The sequence below is a fragment of the Lissotriton vulgaris genome, chromosome 1_1 (genome assembly GCF_964263255.1).
Source record: "Lissotriton vulgaris chromosome 1_1, aLisVul1.2, whole genome shotgun sequence".
Taxonomy (NCBI): Eukaryota; Metazoa; Chordata; class Amphibia; order Caudata; family Salamandridae; genus Lissotriton; species Lissotriton vulgaris.
The window spans coordinates 1,977,267,769-1,977,288,295 of record NC_141685.1 but is presented as its reverse complement, the minus strand read 5'-3'; the positions used below and the strand labels follow the sequence as shown (position 1 = coordinate 1,977,288,295).

General features: G+C 44.7%; 1 protein-coding gene across 1 annotated transcript in view; it reads right to left on the bottom strand.

Annotated features, from left to right (window-relative positions):
* Window positions 1–20,527, bottom strand: part of SEMA3E (semaphorin 3E) — a 648,430-nt gene that overhangs the window by 24,527 nt on the left and 603,376 nt on the right. The window contains exons 15-16 of the mRNA XM_086919774.1: window positions 6,120–6,187; window positions 779–918 (exon numbers count right to left, since the gene is read on the bottom strand). Coding sequence (XP_086775900.1) covers window positions 779–918; window positions 6,120–6,187 — 208 coding nt within the window. The remainder of the gene's footprint in view (window positions 1–778; window positions 919–6,119; window positions 6,188–20,527) is intronic.

The following is a 20,527-nucleotide window of genomic DNA, read 5'->3' as shown; positions in this document are numbered from 1 at the left end:
TTCAAGTGGATACAGAATGAAGCCAGAAAGACCGTCAACCACGCCCTCATCACGAGCAGACTGGACTACGGAAACACCCTCTATCTGGGAATCAACAAATCCCTGCTACAGAAACTCCAGACAATCCAAAACACTGCTGCCAGACTCGTCCTCGGCCCCCCACAACAGAAGCACATGAATCAACACCTGCAAGACCTCCACTGGCTCCCCGTCAGAAAGAGTTACCTTTAAGTTACTCACTCACGCCCAAAAATCCCTCCACAACATCCAACCCAAATACCTCAATGAAAGAATCTCCTTCCATGCACCCAAAAGAAACCTCAGCTCCGCCGATCTCGCCTTAGCAATGACCCCATTCCTCTGCAGAACCAAAGCCGGGGGTACAGCCTCCTCCCACTGTTGCAGTCAAAACCTGGAACGAACTCCCAGTCAACATCAGAGCCTCCCCCACTCTGCACACCTTCTGAAAGACTCCCAAGACCTGGCTTTTAGGCCATCCCTGACCTGCATCCTCCCCGACCCCCGACCAGAGCCTTGAGACCCTCACGGGTAAGAAGCACCCTTATGACCCCCTGATTGAGTGATTGATTGATTGATTGATGGGTGAGAAAAACATCAATTTTCTCTACTACATATGTTAGATACCTCTTCATTTACCTTTACCTTGCATTTAAGGACAATATACTTATCCATTTGGGTGAAGCGAAAGGTCTCAGTATTTTCTGTATTTCAGCTCTTTCAATTTTAAATGCTGCGACCTATGTGGATACATAATTACCTCTTCTTTCCTTGTTTCATGGGCTCGTTGTACAAACCATATAACCTTGGCTTGCAGGGATCTAGGCATGCACTCCAGAAGAGTGTTGTTGTATTCAATTCCATACACAAGAAGCTCTTCCGTCTTGGTCACGGTTTCATCTGTGAACATAAAGATCACCATTGTTACTCAACGTGTAAGTTAAATAGCCTTCTCAAATTCCATTAGGGGTGCTCTCTTCAATAAAGTTATTCAAAGGAAATGAACCATGTTACAAACCATGTGCTTTTTTATAGTTTTGATCACAGCAACACAACATGTTGACCAAACATTAACATTTTACTTGTAAGTGATCCGTTTCCCTCAAACTCCTATATCAGATAAAGTATGATGCATCCTCTAATATGGCAGAAAATCAGCTGGATATAAGACATCAGATCAATGGGATATGCACACTAACATTACAAAGCAACAGATTACTGAGCTGGCCTTCCATGATTAACTCCTTTTTCAACACATGGCATCTGATGCCTTTAGATGCTCACGATCGGAACTGGGCAGCCGGCTTCCATGGCATTAATACTTGGTCATTTTTCTACTTACCTCAAAGGTGACAATTGTATAAGTGTTGATACTGATTAAAATTCCAATCATTGTATAACTTTGCATGCATGTATGGGCTTCCTGTGGAAGGTAGATCATCTTCCTTCAAGCGCATATTAGAACTTCTAATGAAGATGTACTTTTTTACGGCTTAACAAGTGGTAAATATATAACTTGTTTAGAAACATCTATGCAATGCCTGTGAGTTGCTTTACAATGGGTTAGAGAGTTCTCCCCACAGGGACCTTGAGTTTGTCTAGGGAAGGTGCAACAACCCACGAGTACATGTGAGAATTTCACTTTTGTGCATTTCAATATTTTGATCTGTGTTCAAATACAATTTTACTAAATCCACCCCCAAAAAATATTTACTGTGATTGCCAGGCATATTTTGTCTGTTCTTCAACTTTAACTGTCTGGGGTCTTCTTTCAAACGTTTTCATTGTGATCAGTTGTCGGGAATTTTAAATAACATTTTGGAGTTCTGAATTTTAGCTTGGGCAATCAATCAATCAGGGGGAAATTGTAGGCGCACTACTCACCCGTGAGGGTCTCAAGGCGCTGGGGGGGGGGGGGGCTGCAGATCTGTTTAGCCAAAGAGCCAGGTCTTGAGGGTCTTTCTGAAGGTGTTCAGGGAGGTGGCACATCGGATGCCTGTTGGTAGCGCGTTCCTGGTCTTGGCTGTGATGTGAGAGAAGGATCTTCCGCCTGCTATGGCTCTGTGGATGTGCAGGGTTTCAGCCAGTGTGAGGTTGGAAGATCAAAGGTTTCTTTTGGGTGAATGGAAGTTGATTCTGTCATTGAGGTATTTGGGTCCGTTGTTGTGTAAGCATCGGTAGGCTTGAGTGAGGATTTTGTAGGTGACTCTTTTCTCCATGGTGAGGCAGTGGAGTCTTCGAAGGTGTTGGCTGATGTGTTTGTGCCAGGGGATGCCGAGGACCAGTCCGGCAGCGGTGTTCTGTATTGTCTGGAGTTTGCGGTTTAAGGACTTGTTGATACCGGCGTAGAGTGCGTTTCCATAGTCCAGTCTGCTGGTGATGAGTGCGTGGGTGACTGTCTTCCTTGACTCAGGGGGGAGCCATTTGGAGGTTTTGCGGAGGATGCAGAGGGTGTTAAAGCAGCTGGAGATGATGGCGTTGACCTGTCGGTTCATGGTGAGTGATGAGTCGAGTACGATGCAGAGGTTTTGGCGTGGTCTGAAGGGGTAGGTGGGCTTCCAAGGGTGTTCAGCCGCCAGGTGTTGTCCCATCCTGAAGGGGTGGCTCCAAGGACAAGGACTTCTGTCTTCTCAGTGTTGAGTTTCAGGCAGCTGCTGGTCATCCAGACTGTGACGTCTTGCATTCCTTTCTGGAAGTTGAGTTTGGCGGTAGTGAGGTCTTTGGTGAGGAAGAGGAGGAGCTGGGTGTTGTCAGCGTAGGATACGATGTTGAGGCTGTGTTGTCGGGTGATAGCTGCGAGGGGGCCATGTAGATGTAGAAGAGGCTCAAGCTCATTGATGACCCCTGTCGGACTCCGTAGGTGATTTTCATGGGATCGGAGAGGAAGGGTGGCAGTCAGATCCTTTGGCTTCTTCCGGTGAGGAATGATCGGATCCAGTCGAGGGGTGTTCCTTGTATGCCGGCGTCTTGTAGTCTGTCGACTAGTGTGTGGTGAGAGACGGTGTCGAAGGCCTCTGATAGGTAGAGTAGGATGAGGGCTGCGGAGTGGCCCTGGTCCAGGAGGGTGCGGATGTCTTCTGTAGCAGTGAGTGGGGCGGTCTGGGTGCTGTGGTTACTTTGGAATCCGGATTGGGACAGGTCGAGGATGGCGTTCTCTTCGATGAATCATGTCAGTTCATTGTTGACTGTTTTCTCTGCAACTTTGACTGCGAAGGGGAGGAGCGAGATGGGACAGTAGTTCTTAAGATCGGTGGGGTCAGCTGTGGGCTTCTTGAGCAGGGGCATGACTTCTGCATGCTTCCAGTCATCTGGCCAGGTGCTTAATTTGAAGGTGGTGTTGATGGTGTGTTGTAGTTTGGGTGCAATGGTGGCCGCAGCTCTGTGGTAGATGTGAGGAGGGCTGGGATTGGTGGGGGCCCCCAAGTGGATGCCTTTCATGGTCGAGGCGGTGTGCTCGGTCGTGATCTGTGTCCAATTGGCTGGTGTCTCTGGGGGGCCACTTGTGGCATCTGGTGGATGGTCGACGAAGTTGTCATAGAGGTTTTTGATATTGAGGTGGAAGTGGGTTCCAAGCTTGTCGCAGAGGTCTTGGGACAGAGTGATGTCTGTGGCTTTGCTGCATGGATTGGTGAATTCCTGGATGACACTGAAGAGTTCTTTGGAGTTGGTGGAGTTGGCGAGGATTTTGTTGTGGATGAAGTTCCTCTTGGTGGTTCTGATTTGGTTGTGGTAGTCCGTTATGGCGTCCTTGTAGGTGGAGTCGTTTTCAGTTGTCTTGGTGTTTCTCCAGTTCTTCTGTAGGTATCTGCAGGTGCGCCTGGCTTCTTGAAGATCAGTGGTGAACCAGGTGGCTTTTCTGGGGTGCTGTTTGTTTGGATTGCGGAGCAGGGCTAGCTCGTCTGTGCAGTTGGAGTTCTCTGGCTGCGACGTTTGCGTCGAATGCCCAGGTATGGATGTCCCGGGTGAGGGTGGAGATAGGTTGCTCGTCGGCAACCTTGCTTCAGTTCCTTCGTGGTGGCTGGGTTGGGTGCCTTGGGTTTGTCGAAAGTGAAGTGTACGCAGTGGTGGTCGGTCCATGGCGGTTGCATTGTGTGGCTGAAATGAACGTTGTTTCCAGCAGCGCAGATGGGCTCGAGGGTGTGTCCTGCTCTGTGGGACGGTTTGTTGACGAGATGTATACGTCCGATGTTGGTGAGGTTGTCACGAAGGATGGTGGAGTTGGGGTCACTAGGGTTGTCAAGGTGGAAGTTCAGATCTCCAATGAGTATGTAGTTTATTGAGATGATGGCATGGGGTGCGATGAAGTTGGTGATGGTGGTGGTGGAGGGTGTCTGGGGGTGAGGGTCTGTAGATGAGGGTTCTCTGGAGTGTGTTGTTGGGACTGGTCTTGATCTGGAAGTGTAGGTGTTCGGCAGAGGAGAAGGTTTTGCTGGAGGTGATGAGTGGAGGGTGCTCTTGTGGTCGATGGTGAGGCCCCTTCCCGGGTGGTTGAGGAGGTCCTTCCTCTGGATCTTGTATCCATCCAGGATGGCAGAGTTGATGTCGGGGGCGGAGGAGGCATTAGTCCAGGTCTCTGTGAAGAAGGCGATGTCGGGAGAGAGGGAGTCGAGTAGGTTTCACATTTCCATGGCGTGTTTGTGTACGGAGCATGCGTTGAGGAGGATGCATCTTAGAGTGTCGCCGGTGCAGGGGTCGGTGGTGTTAGAAGCCGGGGTGGTGGTGAAGGTCTGGCGGCAGTGGAGGCAGGAGAACTAGCCATGGGTCGTGTTTGGCGAGGCCTGTTGGCAGTCTCTGAGTCTTCCGGGGTTGAGTGCGAGGAGGGTGGAAGTGTTGTAATGGTGGATGGTTGGAGATCCAGGGTTCTTGGAGCTGACCATGGTGGGATGCGGAGAGATGCAGATGGGCTTTCCTTTGGCACGCCTTCGGAGCGCTAGTGGCGCCGCTGCTGCATGACCACGCAGCAGCCGCCATTAAGTGAGGTAGGGGAGGGATGAGCAGCTGGGAGGTGGGAAATGGGTGTGGACATGGGGGAGGGGCCGCAGGGGCAGCAGCGGTGGGAAGGAGGGGAAAAGCGGAGCGGGCAGAGTAGAGAAACAGAATAAACAGAGCTAAACATAAAATAAACTAAACCAAGCAGTACAATACAATTAACCCATAAAACAATACAGTAACAGTAGCGAAAATCAGGAATACAGCTGATCACCCGAGGCGAAGCAGTCAGGCAGAGGCAGTAACAGGGCATGCACGGAGGAACCAGCAGGCAGCGGCCTCAAACACCTCACAGGAGGGGCTGGAGGCTCAGCAGTGGAGCAGGAAGAGCGGAGCTGCTGGGGACAGAGTAACCCTGAGACCGATGGGCATACATTTAGAATTCTTCCTCCAACATCACCCACAAAACACAACAGAAAACAATTTCAACTTATACGTGTTTTGTGGACTTTAATGTAGAAAAATACTTTCCCTTCTACTGTGAGGATTCCCGGTGGGGAACAGGAGCACTAACTTCATTGCGTTATTTAATGCTCACATCGAAATGGGCCAGAATTGACTGATCAGCACCAATCACAAACCCCCTAAGTACTAAGAGGAGAATTAGTCAACAGCGAAGCAAAAGAAGCCTGTCCTCAAGCTATGTTACATGCTTGTAGAGGACACCTGAGCACAATAGGCTGAAATGATTCACATGCAGGCGGTGAGCAATGCAGGTAGTTTGGAAGGATGGTCCCTCCTACTACGATTGCTGAGGTCTAATAACGCTGTGTTCCAGTGTCTTTTATCTGGCTGTGGCACCCTTGCTTTGAAATGCTGTACTTGTTTGTGCTTTATAAATACCCATACATACATACACAATTGGTTCCCTTGTATGCTTCTCTAACTCTACGGTAGTATATACACGTTATAAGTTCGTTTTAATTTATAGAACATGCTCCGAGGCAAACAGTACCCTAAGGAGATGCAGGAAGCATGCTATACATGATGGGGTGGGAGGAGGGTACATTCTAAAGTCCTGTGCACATATACACTTTCTTGACTTGGCCTCTTATTTCTGAAAAAGATTAAAGATCCTCAATGATCACTACCTGACAACTGCAGGAACTTACCATTAAACAGTTGTCCAAAGCACTGTTGAACTGCATTTCCATGCCGTATATCTTGCCTGCGGAACCGTCTGCAGAAAAAAATGTTTACAGTAAGTGGGAAATAATTTAGCTGAAGACTTTTTCGAGTAGGAAAACAGAAACTGAGCTGCACACACAAGCTTTTTGTCAAACCAAGTTAGCCATTTTACAGTATAATTTATAGTGCATAATCACAACAAGAAAGCCTTTAATCTTTTGGTATTCTTCAAATGGTTGGTGATTCATAAAAATTGGAATAACCTACATTTTTGAAAAACAAAAAATATAATTGGTTGGGCCTGTTGATGTATTATATTCATGCCATGTACCGCTGAGCCAAGGAGCTCCTTTCCACCATAATCTGCAGTCACACAGCTCTGTTGTGAAGTCAAATGGAGACTGATGTCTTGATCCAGAATGTGCATAAGTCAAACAGAAAGCACAAGCTGCTTTTAATATGAAAGCCACAGGGAGTGATTATACAGCAAGAGCAACGGCAGAGTCGAAAACCAAATAAAGTCTATGTGTGGACCTACTATTCCTTATCTGTTATCATCGTCAATGTATCAATGGTTTGTGAGAGGATCCATTTCTCGCTGCCCCAGTTCATTCAATAAACCCTCAAACATTGTGCTCCGTGGGTTCCACAAGGTTATTTTCGTGTTTTTTACAATATACATTCCTAGCTTCCAAGAGGTGAAAACTTCGTACTTCTAACTGAGAACTACCTAATACCTGCACAATACACAAGCTGGGAGTAGCTGTGGCATTACAGACATTGACCGTGGAACCTAGTGACATGGATTTTATTTCCAGATTAGTAATTTGACCCTAATTATTGTGGTAAATCTTCTCCAATGCCACAAACTGTAAACCTGTGCAATTTAAGCCTTAAGAATGTTCTTATTATGTCGAGTGCATTGTCTCAAATACAATGGGGCAGATTTATGTTAACTGGCGCATCCCGAGGGATGCGCCAGTTAACATGCGCCACAGTGCGCCACAGCTACGCCACCCATGGTGCGCCGCATTTATGATGCGGCGCACCATGGGGCAAAAACGGCACAGATGCGTCACGCATCTGTGCCGTAAAAGTGACGCATTGCTGGAGTTGCGTCGCAAGCGCGACGCAGCTCCAGCAATGCTCTGGGGGGGCCTATTCTTTCAATGCTGCCTCAAGCCTTACGCCTGCTTCAAGCAGGCGCAGGGTTTTGACGCAGCATTGCCCTGAAAGTGACTGAGTGAAATCTCATAGATTTCACTCAGCCACTTTCAGGAGGCGTTCCAGCGCAGGAACGCCCCCCCCTGCGCAGGAACGCCTCCTCATGGCGCAGTGCTGTACAACGTGATGCATCTCCTAGATGCGTCACGTTGTAAATAGGGCGCAGGGATGCGCCACGTTTCCGCGCCGTTGCGTCACGCAAAGGCGGCGTAAACGTGGCGCAAGCCCTTCATAAATCTGCCCCGAAGTTCCCACCCATCTCCCCATTGCACCCTTTTGTTTTTCTTTCTTTTGGTAGTAAGCAGGCTGTGGCCACTCCAACATCACATACCAAACGGTTGTATGTAGAGACACTCATGTCAGAGATATAAATCAAATAGATCAATACAAATATGCTTTTTGTAAAATTCCCAAGTGTTGCTTTACACCCACACTTTCTAAAAAAAAGACCTAAAGAAATACTGAGCTGCATACCCTCTGGCCTTCTTGAGTTCATGAAAGGCAATGGTCATTACAATAAGACAAACTGAAATCCATTCTCATGTCCAATGTGCATTGGTCATATATAACGCAGGCCAGTGGCTGGTGAAGGAGAACCAGAGATGATAGTACCATGAGGCCTACCTTTGGAAAACCTAGGATTCTGTACTTGCACTAATTCATGAGGAGCCAAACAACGTCATCCATTGCAAAGTTTGTGCTCTAGAACTGGCACACCGCAAGAATGCTTCAGCATGCACAGGGGCATTGTGACAACTGGGCCATAGGGAAGTGGTGAAAAGAAAGTACATATCCTCAAAGCAGCACAAGGTGCATGAATGCTCACTGCCTCAGGCCCAGTTGTCTAAGCCTTTTTGCTTGCTCATCAGCCACTTATGTGATTTATTTTGGTATTTGTATTTACGACTTGTTTTGAGAGCAGAGGAAAGTTAGACTGAGTCAACCATGAGAATCTCGGTGCTTTGCACAACCCATATACTATCACATTGTACATGGAACTACAAGTTCTTGAAAAGGTTGGTAAAATGACTAAATTCATGGGGAGCTAAAATAGCCAAAATCACCCATGCTCTAGCCGAATGTAGGTCTTACATCAAACTTGTATGACATGTCTTGGGAACAACCCCTAGACTTTGAAACGAAATGAATATGCACTCACTTAGGAGGCTTTCACATCCATTATTCAAAACTTACAAGTCCAACTTGAAGGAGGAAACTGATAACATGCCCATACAGTCAGGGTGGAAGTTTAACTTTTTACATAAATGTAACCTAAAAATAATATAGAAATGTGCTTTTATGTTACATTGAAAATGCACATCAAAGCAGTGGTTAGAAACATGTGCTTTCATTAAACATTCAAAAACTAAAAATGCCGCTTCTTGCTGCAGAAATCTCTATCGTACTTTCACTGCTAGCCCTCAATATTTCCTTGATTCTTTTCTATCCCTTTAATGAAGTAAATAGTTTTTTGTAAATGATGATTTAACGTTATAACTGAACTGGAGAACTTGACATCTTCGTGAAATGTGCTGTTTGTTGCAAAATGTATTTCTTCCCTTCCTCACACTATGCAAATACATTATATTTTAAACTGTTTCCTTTGCCACTTGCTTATAATGAACAAATATATTAATGATAGAAATGTTTGCTTTAGGTTTAAATTCTATAATCTAACCAGGACATGCCAAATATTAATGTTTCATTTCATAGAACATCTCACTGTTGAACAATGGCACACTGAATAGCTAACAGAGTAGGCTTGCAAAGGTTCTCATGAGAACCTTTCTAGATGCATCTTTTTGTAATACGCTGTAGCCATATTCAAATAACATAAATATTAACACACAGCAACAGCTTCTTCTAATTATTTAAACAATGAAACATTCTCAAAATATTAAGTCATAAGTCAGACCAATTCTATTAATTTTCCATTATTAAACTATAATTTGTTCTAGAATTTGACATTACAAACGTTCAATAAATCATAGGATCTCCCTTCAAGTTCAAACTCAACAGTAAAAGAACACAACTATACCCTCATGATTCAAATCACTCATACCCACGCATACTCAGAAGAACTATACATTCCAGACAGTGAAAAAAATGCTCAAATATAGCATTACTTGACCAGAGTCCAACTGGCTTCAATAAACATGCATTTATAAGTATTTGGAAACACTGTAAATATATCAGTTGATCCTACAGATACTCATAAACAACCAAAACAAGAAAAATATAGTAACAGAGCAGAATTCCGTCGACGCTCGTTTTGGTTAAGCACGATAGTGTATGATGGATATTCCAACCCTTTCAGGGCTTTAAATGAAATACATGTGTTGTGGCAGGAGTGATCCACTCTGACAAATTCAATAATGTAGGGTACTCCCATCAATTTTCTTAAAAGGTATGTAGAGTCAACCTACGAGTGTGATTTCACTGTTTGCAGTTGATCAGGACCTATATGTGACTTCAGGCCAACTACAATGGAACTAAGATTGTTTACACAAGTGGGTTATCTGGGTCAAAGTTGTTACCTTCTAACTGTATGTGGAAGTTGAAATCTTCCATTGGGGCAAGTTCCAGAGCTGTGGCCAGACATGGTCCCTCAAAGTCAGATACATCGTTATTGAGCTCCCACTGAAGCAGGTGGTTTTGTTGCCAACAGCTCATAGGGTGACAAACCTGCATTACAGATTTGCCATCTCGCTCCAGTTCAAATTTTAACCATTGGTCTTATTCACTTTTTTGGAAGTCAAAATCCACCATCGGGGCAAGGCTGCAAGCCGTAGGGCAGCAGGACTCCACATGGCTAGTTACCTTCACCAGGAAACACTGCTGAACAGTTTTCAGTGAAGCAAAAATCTTTAAATGGGATGAACCAGGATTTCTAGCTCACCTTGGGTGAGTCCTCCCTGGACACACTTTGGTTCAGGTTCTCCACCAGTTGAAAACATGGCTATGTCCTAATTTTCAAAATTTCTGGGAAAGCTTTTTCTGGGCACTCCTGCAGCACTTAGCTCCTCAGGGCTGGCTTTTACGCATGAGTTCTCTCTCTAGCCAGGTCTCCCACAGGGTGCAGTCCTCAGTTGTCAGCTGTGACTTCTTGGGCTCAGACCCCCTTCTACTTTTTGTGCACCTGAAGCAGGTAACATGAAGCCAACCATGTGACGCTTGGAGAGCAGTTCCAGTCCCTGGGTGCCAGGAGGCATTAGAAGCCCTTACGTGCTTTAGTACTGGTGGGTCTCCTGTTCTTGCAGGAGTCAGGAGTTTTCTCTACCAAAGCCTTCTTTATCAGATGGAGTTTTGCAAGGTCCAGGAATGTTCTGAGGATGTATTGGTGGAAGTGACAAATTTATCCTGTGCGCTGGCCAGTGATTTCAGTAAATCTTATATCAAATCTTAACATTTTCTCACAATTCCCACCTCCTTTTTCAGCATTTACTTTTTGCTTTATTGTAAAATTAAACAGGAGACCCTGTTTCATGGTACCATCAATACGCTTCAACGCCACTCACCTATTCAGATGCACTCTCCTTCCACATGACAGGGACACATTTTTATTTGCCTCCTACTGTGACTGGAGCTTGGTTGCTTAGGAAGGTCCTGGGTATGAATACTTAGACAAAAGAGATTGAGCTAAAGCTGCCCTTTGTTCTGTCAGTTGTTACTGTCCACCCCCAGATACCAAATCTCTTCTAAGTGGTCAGCAGCTAACACCCATTTGGGCTCAGAGGTGGTCCATTGTCCTCTGAGTCAGGGTCATTACCTCTCCCAGCACCCAGACTATCTCAGCTCTAGCAGTGTGGCAGAAATGGTTTTAAATCAGTTCTGACTCAGTTCTGGCCTGTGCAGCATAAAGTAAATATTTATAAAGTGTCTTTCAGCTTAATTTATCAAACATCTGCTTTACCCATTAAATCAAATTTTAAAGACTGAGCACGATATAAATTAGAAGCAATTTTGTAATATTTAGTAGGGGTAGGCGGTGAACTTCATGGAGTTTTTCCCACTCCGTGCTCTGCTTGGAGAGGAGATGGAATTTGGCAAAAGAAACTCCACGGGCCGCTGCTTAGTGGAGTTTGTCGGCACCCATTCTAGCTACGTCATAAAATCCTAGAGAGTTGGAGAGAAGGAAGCTGCACCTGCATTGAGTTGAATGCTGGAAACTGGTTTCTCTTTAAACGTGTAATTCCACTTAAAGCTAGCCCTCTTTTATAAAATAACAAAAAGCAAAACCATTTAAATGAGATTCTTTGGTGGTTTAGTCCATTTTTGACAAGGATAGCACTGCATGAGTTCTCTACCTCACTTTAAGTAGCTCGGGCTGCCAAAACAGCATGAAAAATCTACCTATATTTATTTATCATTAACTTATTAAGAGCAGAGAGGGGATTTTGATGTAATTGTTGCTATGCATTTTGTTGCCACAGGTCAGATCAGATGAGCAAGACTGTGATCCACTGCAAATTTTAGGGTCTGTGTCCTAATACTGCACTATTAACATTTAAGAGGCTGGGTTAATGTTCCAAGCACTTGTAAGAGCTGTTTTGTTTCTTTATCATGCTTCCCTCAACTCAGGACAGTAAGGCGCTCAGGTCTGGGTCTCTCTCTGAGCTGTAAGCTACATCATTAAAACACTTCGGGCGACTTAGAGCTTGCTTCGCGATGACTATGCTCTCACTTTTGAGGGGTGCTAATTGTTGTACCGTATGACATCCTGAGTGGTACAACCAGAAAGGGGTGGACAAGGGAGGAGGAACGCAAGAGAACTATTTTAGTGTCAGCACTGTGGCTAGCACAGAGCTCATCCTAAGCCAGTTGAAAAGTGAAAACTTCATGTCTGCTTCAGTGTGCTGTACCTTGGTGCATTTAAGAGGCGAGACAGAAAGGAGGGAAGCTGTGACATGGAGGGAGTTGATGGAACAGGCACAAACAGGCACATGCATCAAGAGTTAAAACATTTGCAATATTTGCGAATCGCTAAAATATAGCATTTGCGATCGCAAAATACCGTTTTGCAATGTTTCAACTGCATAATTGCGAAAACACCAGATTTCGCAAAAATAAAGAATTGCTAGACAATCTGCAAATATTTTTGCGAATCTGTATTTGCGTCTCCCAAATAGCGAATCGCAAATAAAGTTTCGCAAAATATATGCATGAAAAATCGCAAATTGTGATTTGACAGAAAATCACTATTTTGCAAGTGCTAAATAAGAAGGATCACAACCAGGTGGTAATCATGAGTACAATTTAGAAACAGCTGAACATCTACTTAAACTCATTGAAACACACCCAGAATGAGCTACCACAATTCATAATGGCAGGGATTTACCTGATGGAGAGGAGGATGAGGCTGCAGGCTGCTGGATACAGAAGGAGGCGAATAAATGAGCACATTTCAGAGTCTGCATAAGTTTGCTAGGCCAGCAAGAGGATGAGATATACGATAAGTATAGGCTCAATGCAGCAATGATCCATGATCTAATCAATTAATTGGATCCCATTCTGCAAGGACAGACATGTAGGATTAATGCTATCCCAACGCATGTGCAGGTCCTATGTTGCCTACACCTACTGGCGTCAGGCAGTTTTCAGGGAGTCATTGCTGTAGCTGGAGGTGTGTTGCAAAGCGCACTTTCAAGAATATTCAAAGCAATCTTTGATGCCATGATGGCCCAGATCGGGTCACCACCACCGCGCATGACCTTGCAAAAACTAAACAGGAGTTTTACCAGATAGCACGCTTCCCACATGTTTTGGGTAGTATTGATTGCACCCATGTGGCAATATGTCCTCCTGCAGCACAGGAATATCTATTTAGAATTAGAAAATGTTATCATTCCCTCATATTCAGGTTGTTTGCAATGCCAAAAACATAATAACTGACATTGTGGTGCAATTTCCAGGGAGTGCACATGATTCTTATATATTCAGGCAAAGTGGCATTCACACCCGTCTTGTCAGGGGAGAATTAGGAGAGGGATATCTGCTTGGTGAATATGTGTAATAGATTCTCACAGTCATTAAACGTATGTCAATGTTAAACTGCCACTGACCCTTTGCTTACTTACATGTAGGAGACAGCGCATACACCTTGCGTAATTACCTTATGACACCTTACCTAAATCCTACAACTGCCAACTGTTAGACCTGGTAACATTGGCGTGGGTCTCCCTTCCATTTTGTTTTTGCTGTTGCCTCATGTATGGTTGCTGATGTTAGATGATTTGGGCACTGTGCCACTGCTATTCAGTGCCACAGTGCAAGTGCTCCCTATTGTAAATTGATGTGTTAATCAGTGGTTCCATGTTTGACTACTTGGTTTACTTGTCAGACCCTAGTCTAGTGCACTGAGTGTGCACAGGGCGTGTCTGCAGGTTGTGTATTCCTATGTCTGGTTTTGTGAGTGACAGGGCTGAGGAAGTCCAGAAGTCCAGGAGGCAGCTGAGTCACCCGGTGGTAAATAGATAGATCTACATCTAGATGGGAGGGAGGAGTTGCACCTTAACCTTGAATAGGGCTGTGCCTGCCTTCCACAATGCTGGCTCCACCTCCTGGGGAGCGGTTGATGTCTCTGCCCTGCACACTGAAAGAAGAGAAGGAGTCCTGTAAACAAAGTGCCCCAGGACTGTACTTGCCTTCCACAATGCTGGCTCCACCTCCTGTGGGGCGTCTGATGTGCATGCCCTGCACTGTGAAAGGAAAAGAGAAGTCTGGTAAACAGATTGCTTCAGAACTGGTTTGGACTGAGCAAATACCCCTCAACAAAGGATTTTGGGGTATAAATATTGGGACCCTGGTCCCATTAAATTAGATCACGTTGGACTACAAGAAGAAACCTTTACTGAGGAGAGGAACCTGAAGAAACTGAGAAGAGACTATTCCCAAGCTGAAGTGCTGCTTGGGGCAGTGGCCTGCAGTGGTTGCCTTACTGCCAAAGGAAGGAGAAAGGAACTTTGTGTACTTTGATTTCAACTTGTAAAGGATCTCCAAGAGCTTGGAAAAGAGCTTGCTTCCTGCTGAAGTCTCAGGGACAACTGACTTCACCCCTCCAGCTCCCCAGAGTTCTTTGGAAGTGCCTGCTGCTGTTTTGGGCCTTCTGAGTGACTGCGTGTCGCAAGGAGCTTGAAGCGCGACTCAATGAGAAGAAGCGTGTCGCCGTCGCTGTGCCTGCAGTCGCAACTTCGAAGGAGGGTGTCGCCGCTGGAACTGTCGCACTGAACCGCATCGGAGATAAGAGTGCCACAACGAAGAGGAAGCGTGTCGCCATCACTGCAGCTGCCGTCGCAACTCCGAAGGAGGGTGTCGCCGCTGTAGTTGTTGCACTGCACCGCATCAGGAGAAGAATTTCGCAACGAGGTCGGAGCGTGTCGCCGTCGTTGTGCCTGCCGTTGCAACTCCGAAGGAGTGTGTCGCCGCTGGAACCGTCGCAGTGCACCGCATCGACCAAGAGCACCTCGCATCCCCGAGAAGCGCGCCGCCGTCAGAGCTGCTGCCATTGCATCTTGGATGTCGCTGCTGTAGTGGTCGCATCGAGTGGAAGCTTCACGCATCGTGGGAGAAGAGAGTAGCCGCTGGAGCTGTTGTCATCGCATCGTAAGGGTGTCCCCGCTGCAGTTCACGTATAAAACTGAGAACTTCTCGCAATCCCGAGAAACGTGCTGCATCTGGAAGATCTTCATGTCTTTATTTCTTTGTATCTGAACTTTACTGTATTTCCCATCGCTGCAACATTGCTTGTCGTGGAAGCGCAACGCAACTTATGGTACATTGACACAGAGTGTCGCATCTAAGAACTGAATTGAACTAAGCTTAAATCGACCATCTTAAAGTAATCTTATCGTGTATTTTTGTCGTTTATTGTCTTGTGTTAACTCTATATAAAGCCTACTTATTTTTTATATAAACCCTGTGTGGTGTCCATTTGTAGTGTTGTCACTGGGTTACTGTATGTGGTCACAACTGCTTAACTTACAACTCCTCTGAAGTAAAGCTCTTCTGCTTATGCCAAGCTACCAAGGGGGTGAGCAGGGGTTATTTTGTGAGTGTAATCCCCTTATCCTGACTAGAGGAGAGGGTCCCTATTTGTCACAAGTACCTACCTGTGCCAACTAGAGACCCCCAAATCTAACACCAACCAACAGATTTACAATGCAGCACATATTTCAACAAGGAACATCATAGAGTGCACATTTGGGCCACTGCAGAGCCGATTCAGATGCCTCCATAAGACCGGTGGAGCACTTCAATACAACCCTGAACAATGCTGCTAGATAGTAGCAGCATGTGCTATGCTGCACAATATTGCGACAAAGGGAGGTATTGAAATCGAGGTGTCTGACAGCGACTTGGAGGATGAGAACCAGCAAGTGCCACACCTCCATGCAGCACAAGGGGCAAGCGCAGCAGAAGGACGAAGGAGAAGATTGGACATCACACATAAATATTTCTGAGGTGAGTAATGATGACACAAAAAGTGTATATTGCAATCAAAGTAATTTTTATTGATACAAATTATGACATGAATGTTGAAGCACACTTTTATTTTGACCAGTGGCACAGGATTTTAAGTAATGGACATGAGTGGATTGAAAATGAATAATGAATTGTAAGTCAGTCAAAAGGTCTAATTACAACAATGGTTATGTCACCATTTTGAAATGTCATGGTACATGGCAGTCTAGCACTTTCTCCCATGAACACCCAGACGCCTGTCAGAGCCAGCATCTTCATCACTCATGTTGGAAGCGGAGGGGGTACTGCTGCGCGTGTTGCGTTTTCCTGCAGTGGCGTCTAGCATGGCTATACTACTCATGCTTGAGGCCCCATCATTGCCCTCTTCCTGCGTGGACATGTTGGCCGCAAATATGGAAGCATTCATCATTTCCACTTCATTTGTCACCTGGTCCAGTGCTTTAGCCACATCCCCGCTCCAATGGCAAATGTATGTTTGCATGGTCACAGACCTACTTGCCAGCAGTGCCGTTGTTGTGGCCAGCCTATAGTTGGATTTAGCATAGATTTTAAGGTGCTGCCTTAGTTGACGGAGGTGTCTTTAATGGTATACATGTCACTCCTGCATTACCTTGGTCAGTTGCTGCACATTATCGGACAGTACTGCAATGTTGGCTGCCATCTTCCAAATTTGTATCTGTACAGAACATGTGTTTTTGGTCTGCAGGCGCTGCATACGGAGCATCTGCCCCTCAAGACTACCACAGACATCATTTGGTTGCTCCTCCTGCTGTGTTCTGAGTGATCTAGCTCTTCTACGCCAGACTCTGACATTGCTTCTGCGGACCTGTGTTTGTGGTTTTGGGATGGGAGTAGCTTGGCCATGGCTGACCTCAGGTTTTGCAATTGCCTCATCATCAGAATCCATGGTGACCAGTGGTGGGACAGTTGCCCTGCGTGAGTTTGGGGCATGTGATGGATTTGTTGGCAAAACCGGTGTGTCCATATTTTCAAGTGAGCTGGCGTCCTGCATGTCCTGGGAATCAGTATCCTCAGCTTCTACACGTTCTGCATTTGTGAGGTTTAACAGTGCAAACCAGCATTAATTTATGTCTGTGATGTCATGTCACAGTAATTATTTTTTTGCTTTGTTATTAAATTGAGAATATATTACACTATTTTGAGTTCTTTTTTCCTATTTGTGTGTTTGACATTGTGACTGCTTGACCTGCCTCCATCTCCCATAATGTACTTCCCTTTATGAATACATTGTGTACTGGATGTTCAAAGTGTGCACTTGTGCTGTACTGAGGGGATGTTCTACCTTTATAATTTAGGACAATGGTAACATGCATTCATCTTACCTTCAGATGTATTTGCTGCTCCTGATGTGTCTAGCTGTGTCACACCAACAACAGCTTCAGGATGGATTGTGGATTCAACCATGTCCTCCATGGGAGTTTTCCCAGTGTCTGTTGGTGCCCCTCCTCCTGTCTTCATAGCTTCCTTCAGCCGGTAAGCAATGCGCACCTTAGCCCGACTGCACATTTGTTTTTTCAACTCTTCGATGGTGCGGTGTGTCATCCCAATGGCATTCACCCTGTTTTGGATCCGGATCCATATTTTTTTCATGGCTGTGGACAACTCCCTCAATGAGGGTGTCAATTTCTTTTTCAGAAAATGTAATTTTCCTCTTCCTGCCTGTTTGGCTGTCCTCTGCTGTTTGTGAAGTATCCATTTTCTTACAAATACCAGGTGTTTCCAATGTCTCAGTCCCACTCCTGTTCGGTTCCCAGAGCCAGCTCCCTCCTCTCCCTAAGACTGTGCACTGAAATTGAGGCTTGTGCTGCTCACTTCCTGGTTGTGATGTCATCAAGATGCATCAAAAAGCGACTTGGGTAATTGCGATTTCGCAAATAGCGATATCGCTAATAGTGAGTTCGCAATTACCGAAGTTGCAATAATTATTTACGATTTTTAGCCATTCTTTATTTTTTTCACTATTTTTTTGTTGCATCGGGTTTTGCGATTCTTTATTTGCGATTCCTTAAAAATAGCAAATAAAGAATCACAATCTTAACCAATGATGCATGTGCCTGCAAGTGTGTCACTATTTCTGGAGGCAGGGTGAAAAGCTGGTGTCAGCTGCAGCTAGAGGGAGAAGAGCAGAGGTTCGTGCTAAAAAGGGACGATGCGAGCTCCATGGATAGAGCAGCGTAAGGACAGCAGGAAAGAGGGTCAGAGAGCCGGCACAAACTGAATGAGTGAAGGACCCCCACCAAACTTATGAGCAGGGTCTGCCCATCCACCTCTTTTATATATCAGCGCCCTGCCCTTTAGGCTTACAAGTAGGTGTGACTGTAGATGTGACTTAAAAAATGCCAAAGACTGCCTGCCATGGGCCACTTCAGTGAATTTAAACTACAGCCTAGACAGAACATAGTGATGCTCTTGGTAGATATGTCACCATAATTCAACTTTGATAAAAAGAACAATGTAAATATCCAAAATACACTAAACATACAATACAATTACTTACAAAAACAATTCTATTAGACTGTTCCTCAGATGAATACCTAAAAACAGATCACCAATTAGTTTATAAGTGACATATCTATTTATAATCTCCAAGGCACAGCGAATAAAGTTTACTACAGCAGCACATGTTTTTAGATTGTTTAGATGTTGCAAACACACTTCCTTGTGATGTCTGATACTAGTGATATGCAAGATTGCTACCAGATAACGCTTACATAAACAGGAATCTAAATGACAGAAAAGCATAAAGCCTATGGAGCTTTGAAGGGACGTATTATCACAGGGACTCTTTGGCAATGTCTGGGAAATACTACTAAAAATGGATAAGGGTAAGCGAAGTCTCGTATAATTAAAACCAATGCTTAACATTAAGGACACTGACTAGATAAAGCTTACAACCCAGAGGCTGTTTAATTAGACTGTAATTAATACTAGAGAGCAGTTTATTGAATTTCAAATGGTGAAGTCTGGCTTGCCTTTCCAGGAACATTTCCTTCACCTGCATCTTGGTTTGTGCTTCAAAAATGGCCAGGTTGTGAAACAACTCCACTAGATCCAGATCTAAAAAAACACTTTTAATATATCTAATCCAGAGAATTGCCATAACATTGTCTAAAGCAAAGCAATCCATCAACAATTCCCTTGTAAATTGGCCTTAGGATTTCCCCAATCGCATGTCCACAAAAGTAAGGGACTTCATTTTATCCTATCCATCACTGGATCCAGTCCTACCTCGATATGACACATAAAAGATGGTGTAGGTTCAGAGACAGCCATTAGTAGGCGAAGAAATGTATTTACAACCTGTGTAGTTGGTTTGCACCCTTGTACCCTCAAACTCCTGCTTTATACATTGCCACTGAGACATATTTGATTTTTTAGGTATTAACTAAATCTTTTACAGGTTTATGTCCGAGTCGACGTGAAGAGCTAGAGACTGACTCTATAGCTCTCTGGCATTGCACTCCCTTATATTAAACATGATGTTCCAGTTTAACTGTGAATCAAGGGAAATCCTAAATAAGTAAAAGTTGTTACTTTGGAAATTACTAACCCTCCTAATTGAAATGTTCTTGTTTTGACATTTGTGGGGGCTATGTTCATGGCAAATGATTTGCCAAGGTTTATTTTAAGATCCAGCCTCCCCCCCCATAAAAGAGTACAAAGCATCAAGAAGAAGTTGTAAACCATTGTCTGTTCTGGAAATTAAAACTGCAATATCTGCTTAGAGCAGAACTGGAATTGCACATGAATTTATTTGGGATAGATCTTCCCCTATATTGCACAGAAGTTGTTCTAGGCAATAAATATAAATGAGAAATAGCTGTGGGGCCATCACACATACTTGACGAATCGCTAAAGAAGATTTGATTATGGATCAAAGTTCACCCTCTGTTCCATACTACTCCTCACCACAGTGTCCCAAGCATCCTTTGAAATATATCAATCAGGACCTTATCGATCCCCATCATCCTCATAATGACCCAAAGTTTCACCCTATTCACCATGTCAAAGGCGCAGGAGAGGTTCATATACGCAAGGTGAATAGATCCCCTCCTGGCCTTGACATATTTACTGTTAGATCTGGCTTGTATAGCGGTTTATCCCCAGACTTTTTGCTTTTTGGGCTCCTGTTTTGGTTGGTTTTCACGACTATGGGCACTTTACCACTGCTGATCAGTGCTAAAGTACATATGCTCTAACTATAATTGTTATTATGGACTGGTGATTCCATGATTGGCATATTTTATTTACTGGTAAGTCCCTAGTATAGTGTACTGTTTGTGCCTAGGGCCTGTAAATCAAATACTGCTAGTGGTCCTGCACTGATAGTGCCACCTACATAAGCAGCCTGTAAATGTAACTCAAACCTGCCACTGTAGTGTCTGGGCACAGTTTGGTACTAGCATGTCGACCTGGCAAGTTTATCCACTTACCAGGTCCTAGCCTTCCCTTTTATAACATGTGAGTCACCCCTAAGGTAGGCCCAAGGTATCCATGTGGGCAGGGTGCAGTGTATGTGAAAGGTAGGACATGCCCTGATGTGTGTGGGAGGTCCTGATTGTAAAATACTGCCAATTCTGTTTTTCACTATTGTAAGGCTACCTGTCCCATGGGATAGATCGGAAGTTTATTTTTAACATTTTGTAAATATAACTCACCACTGGGA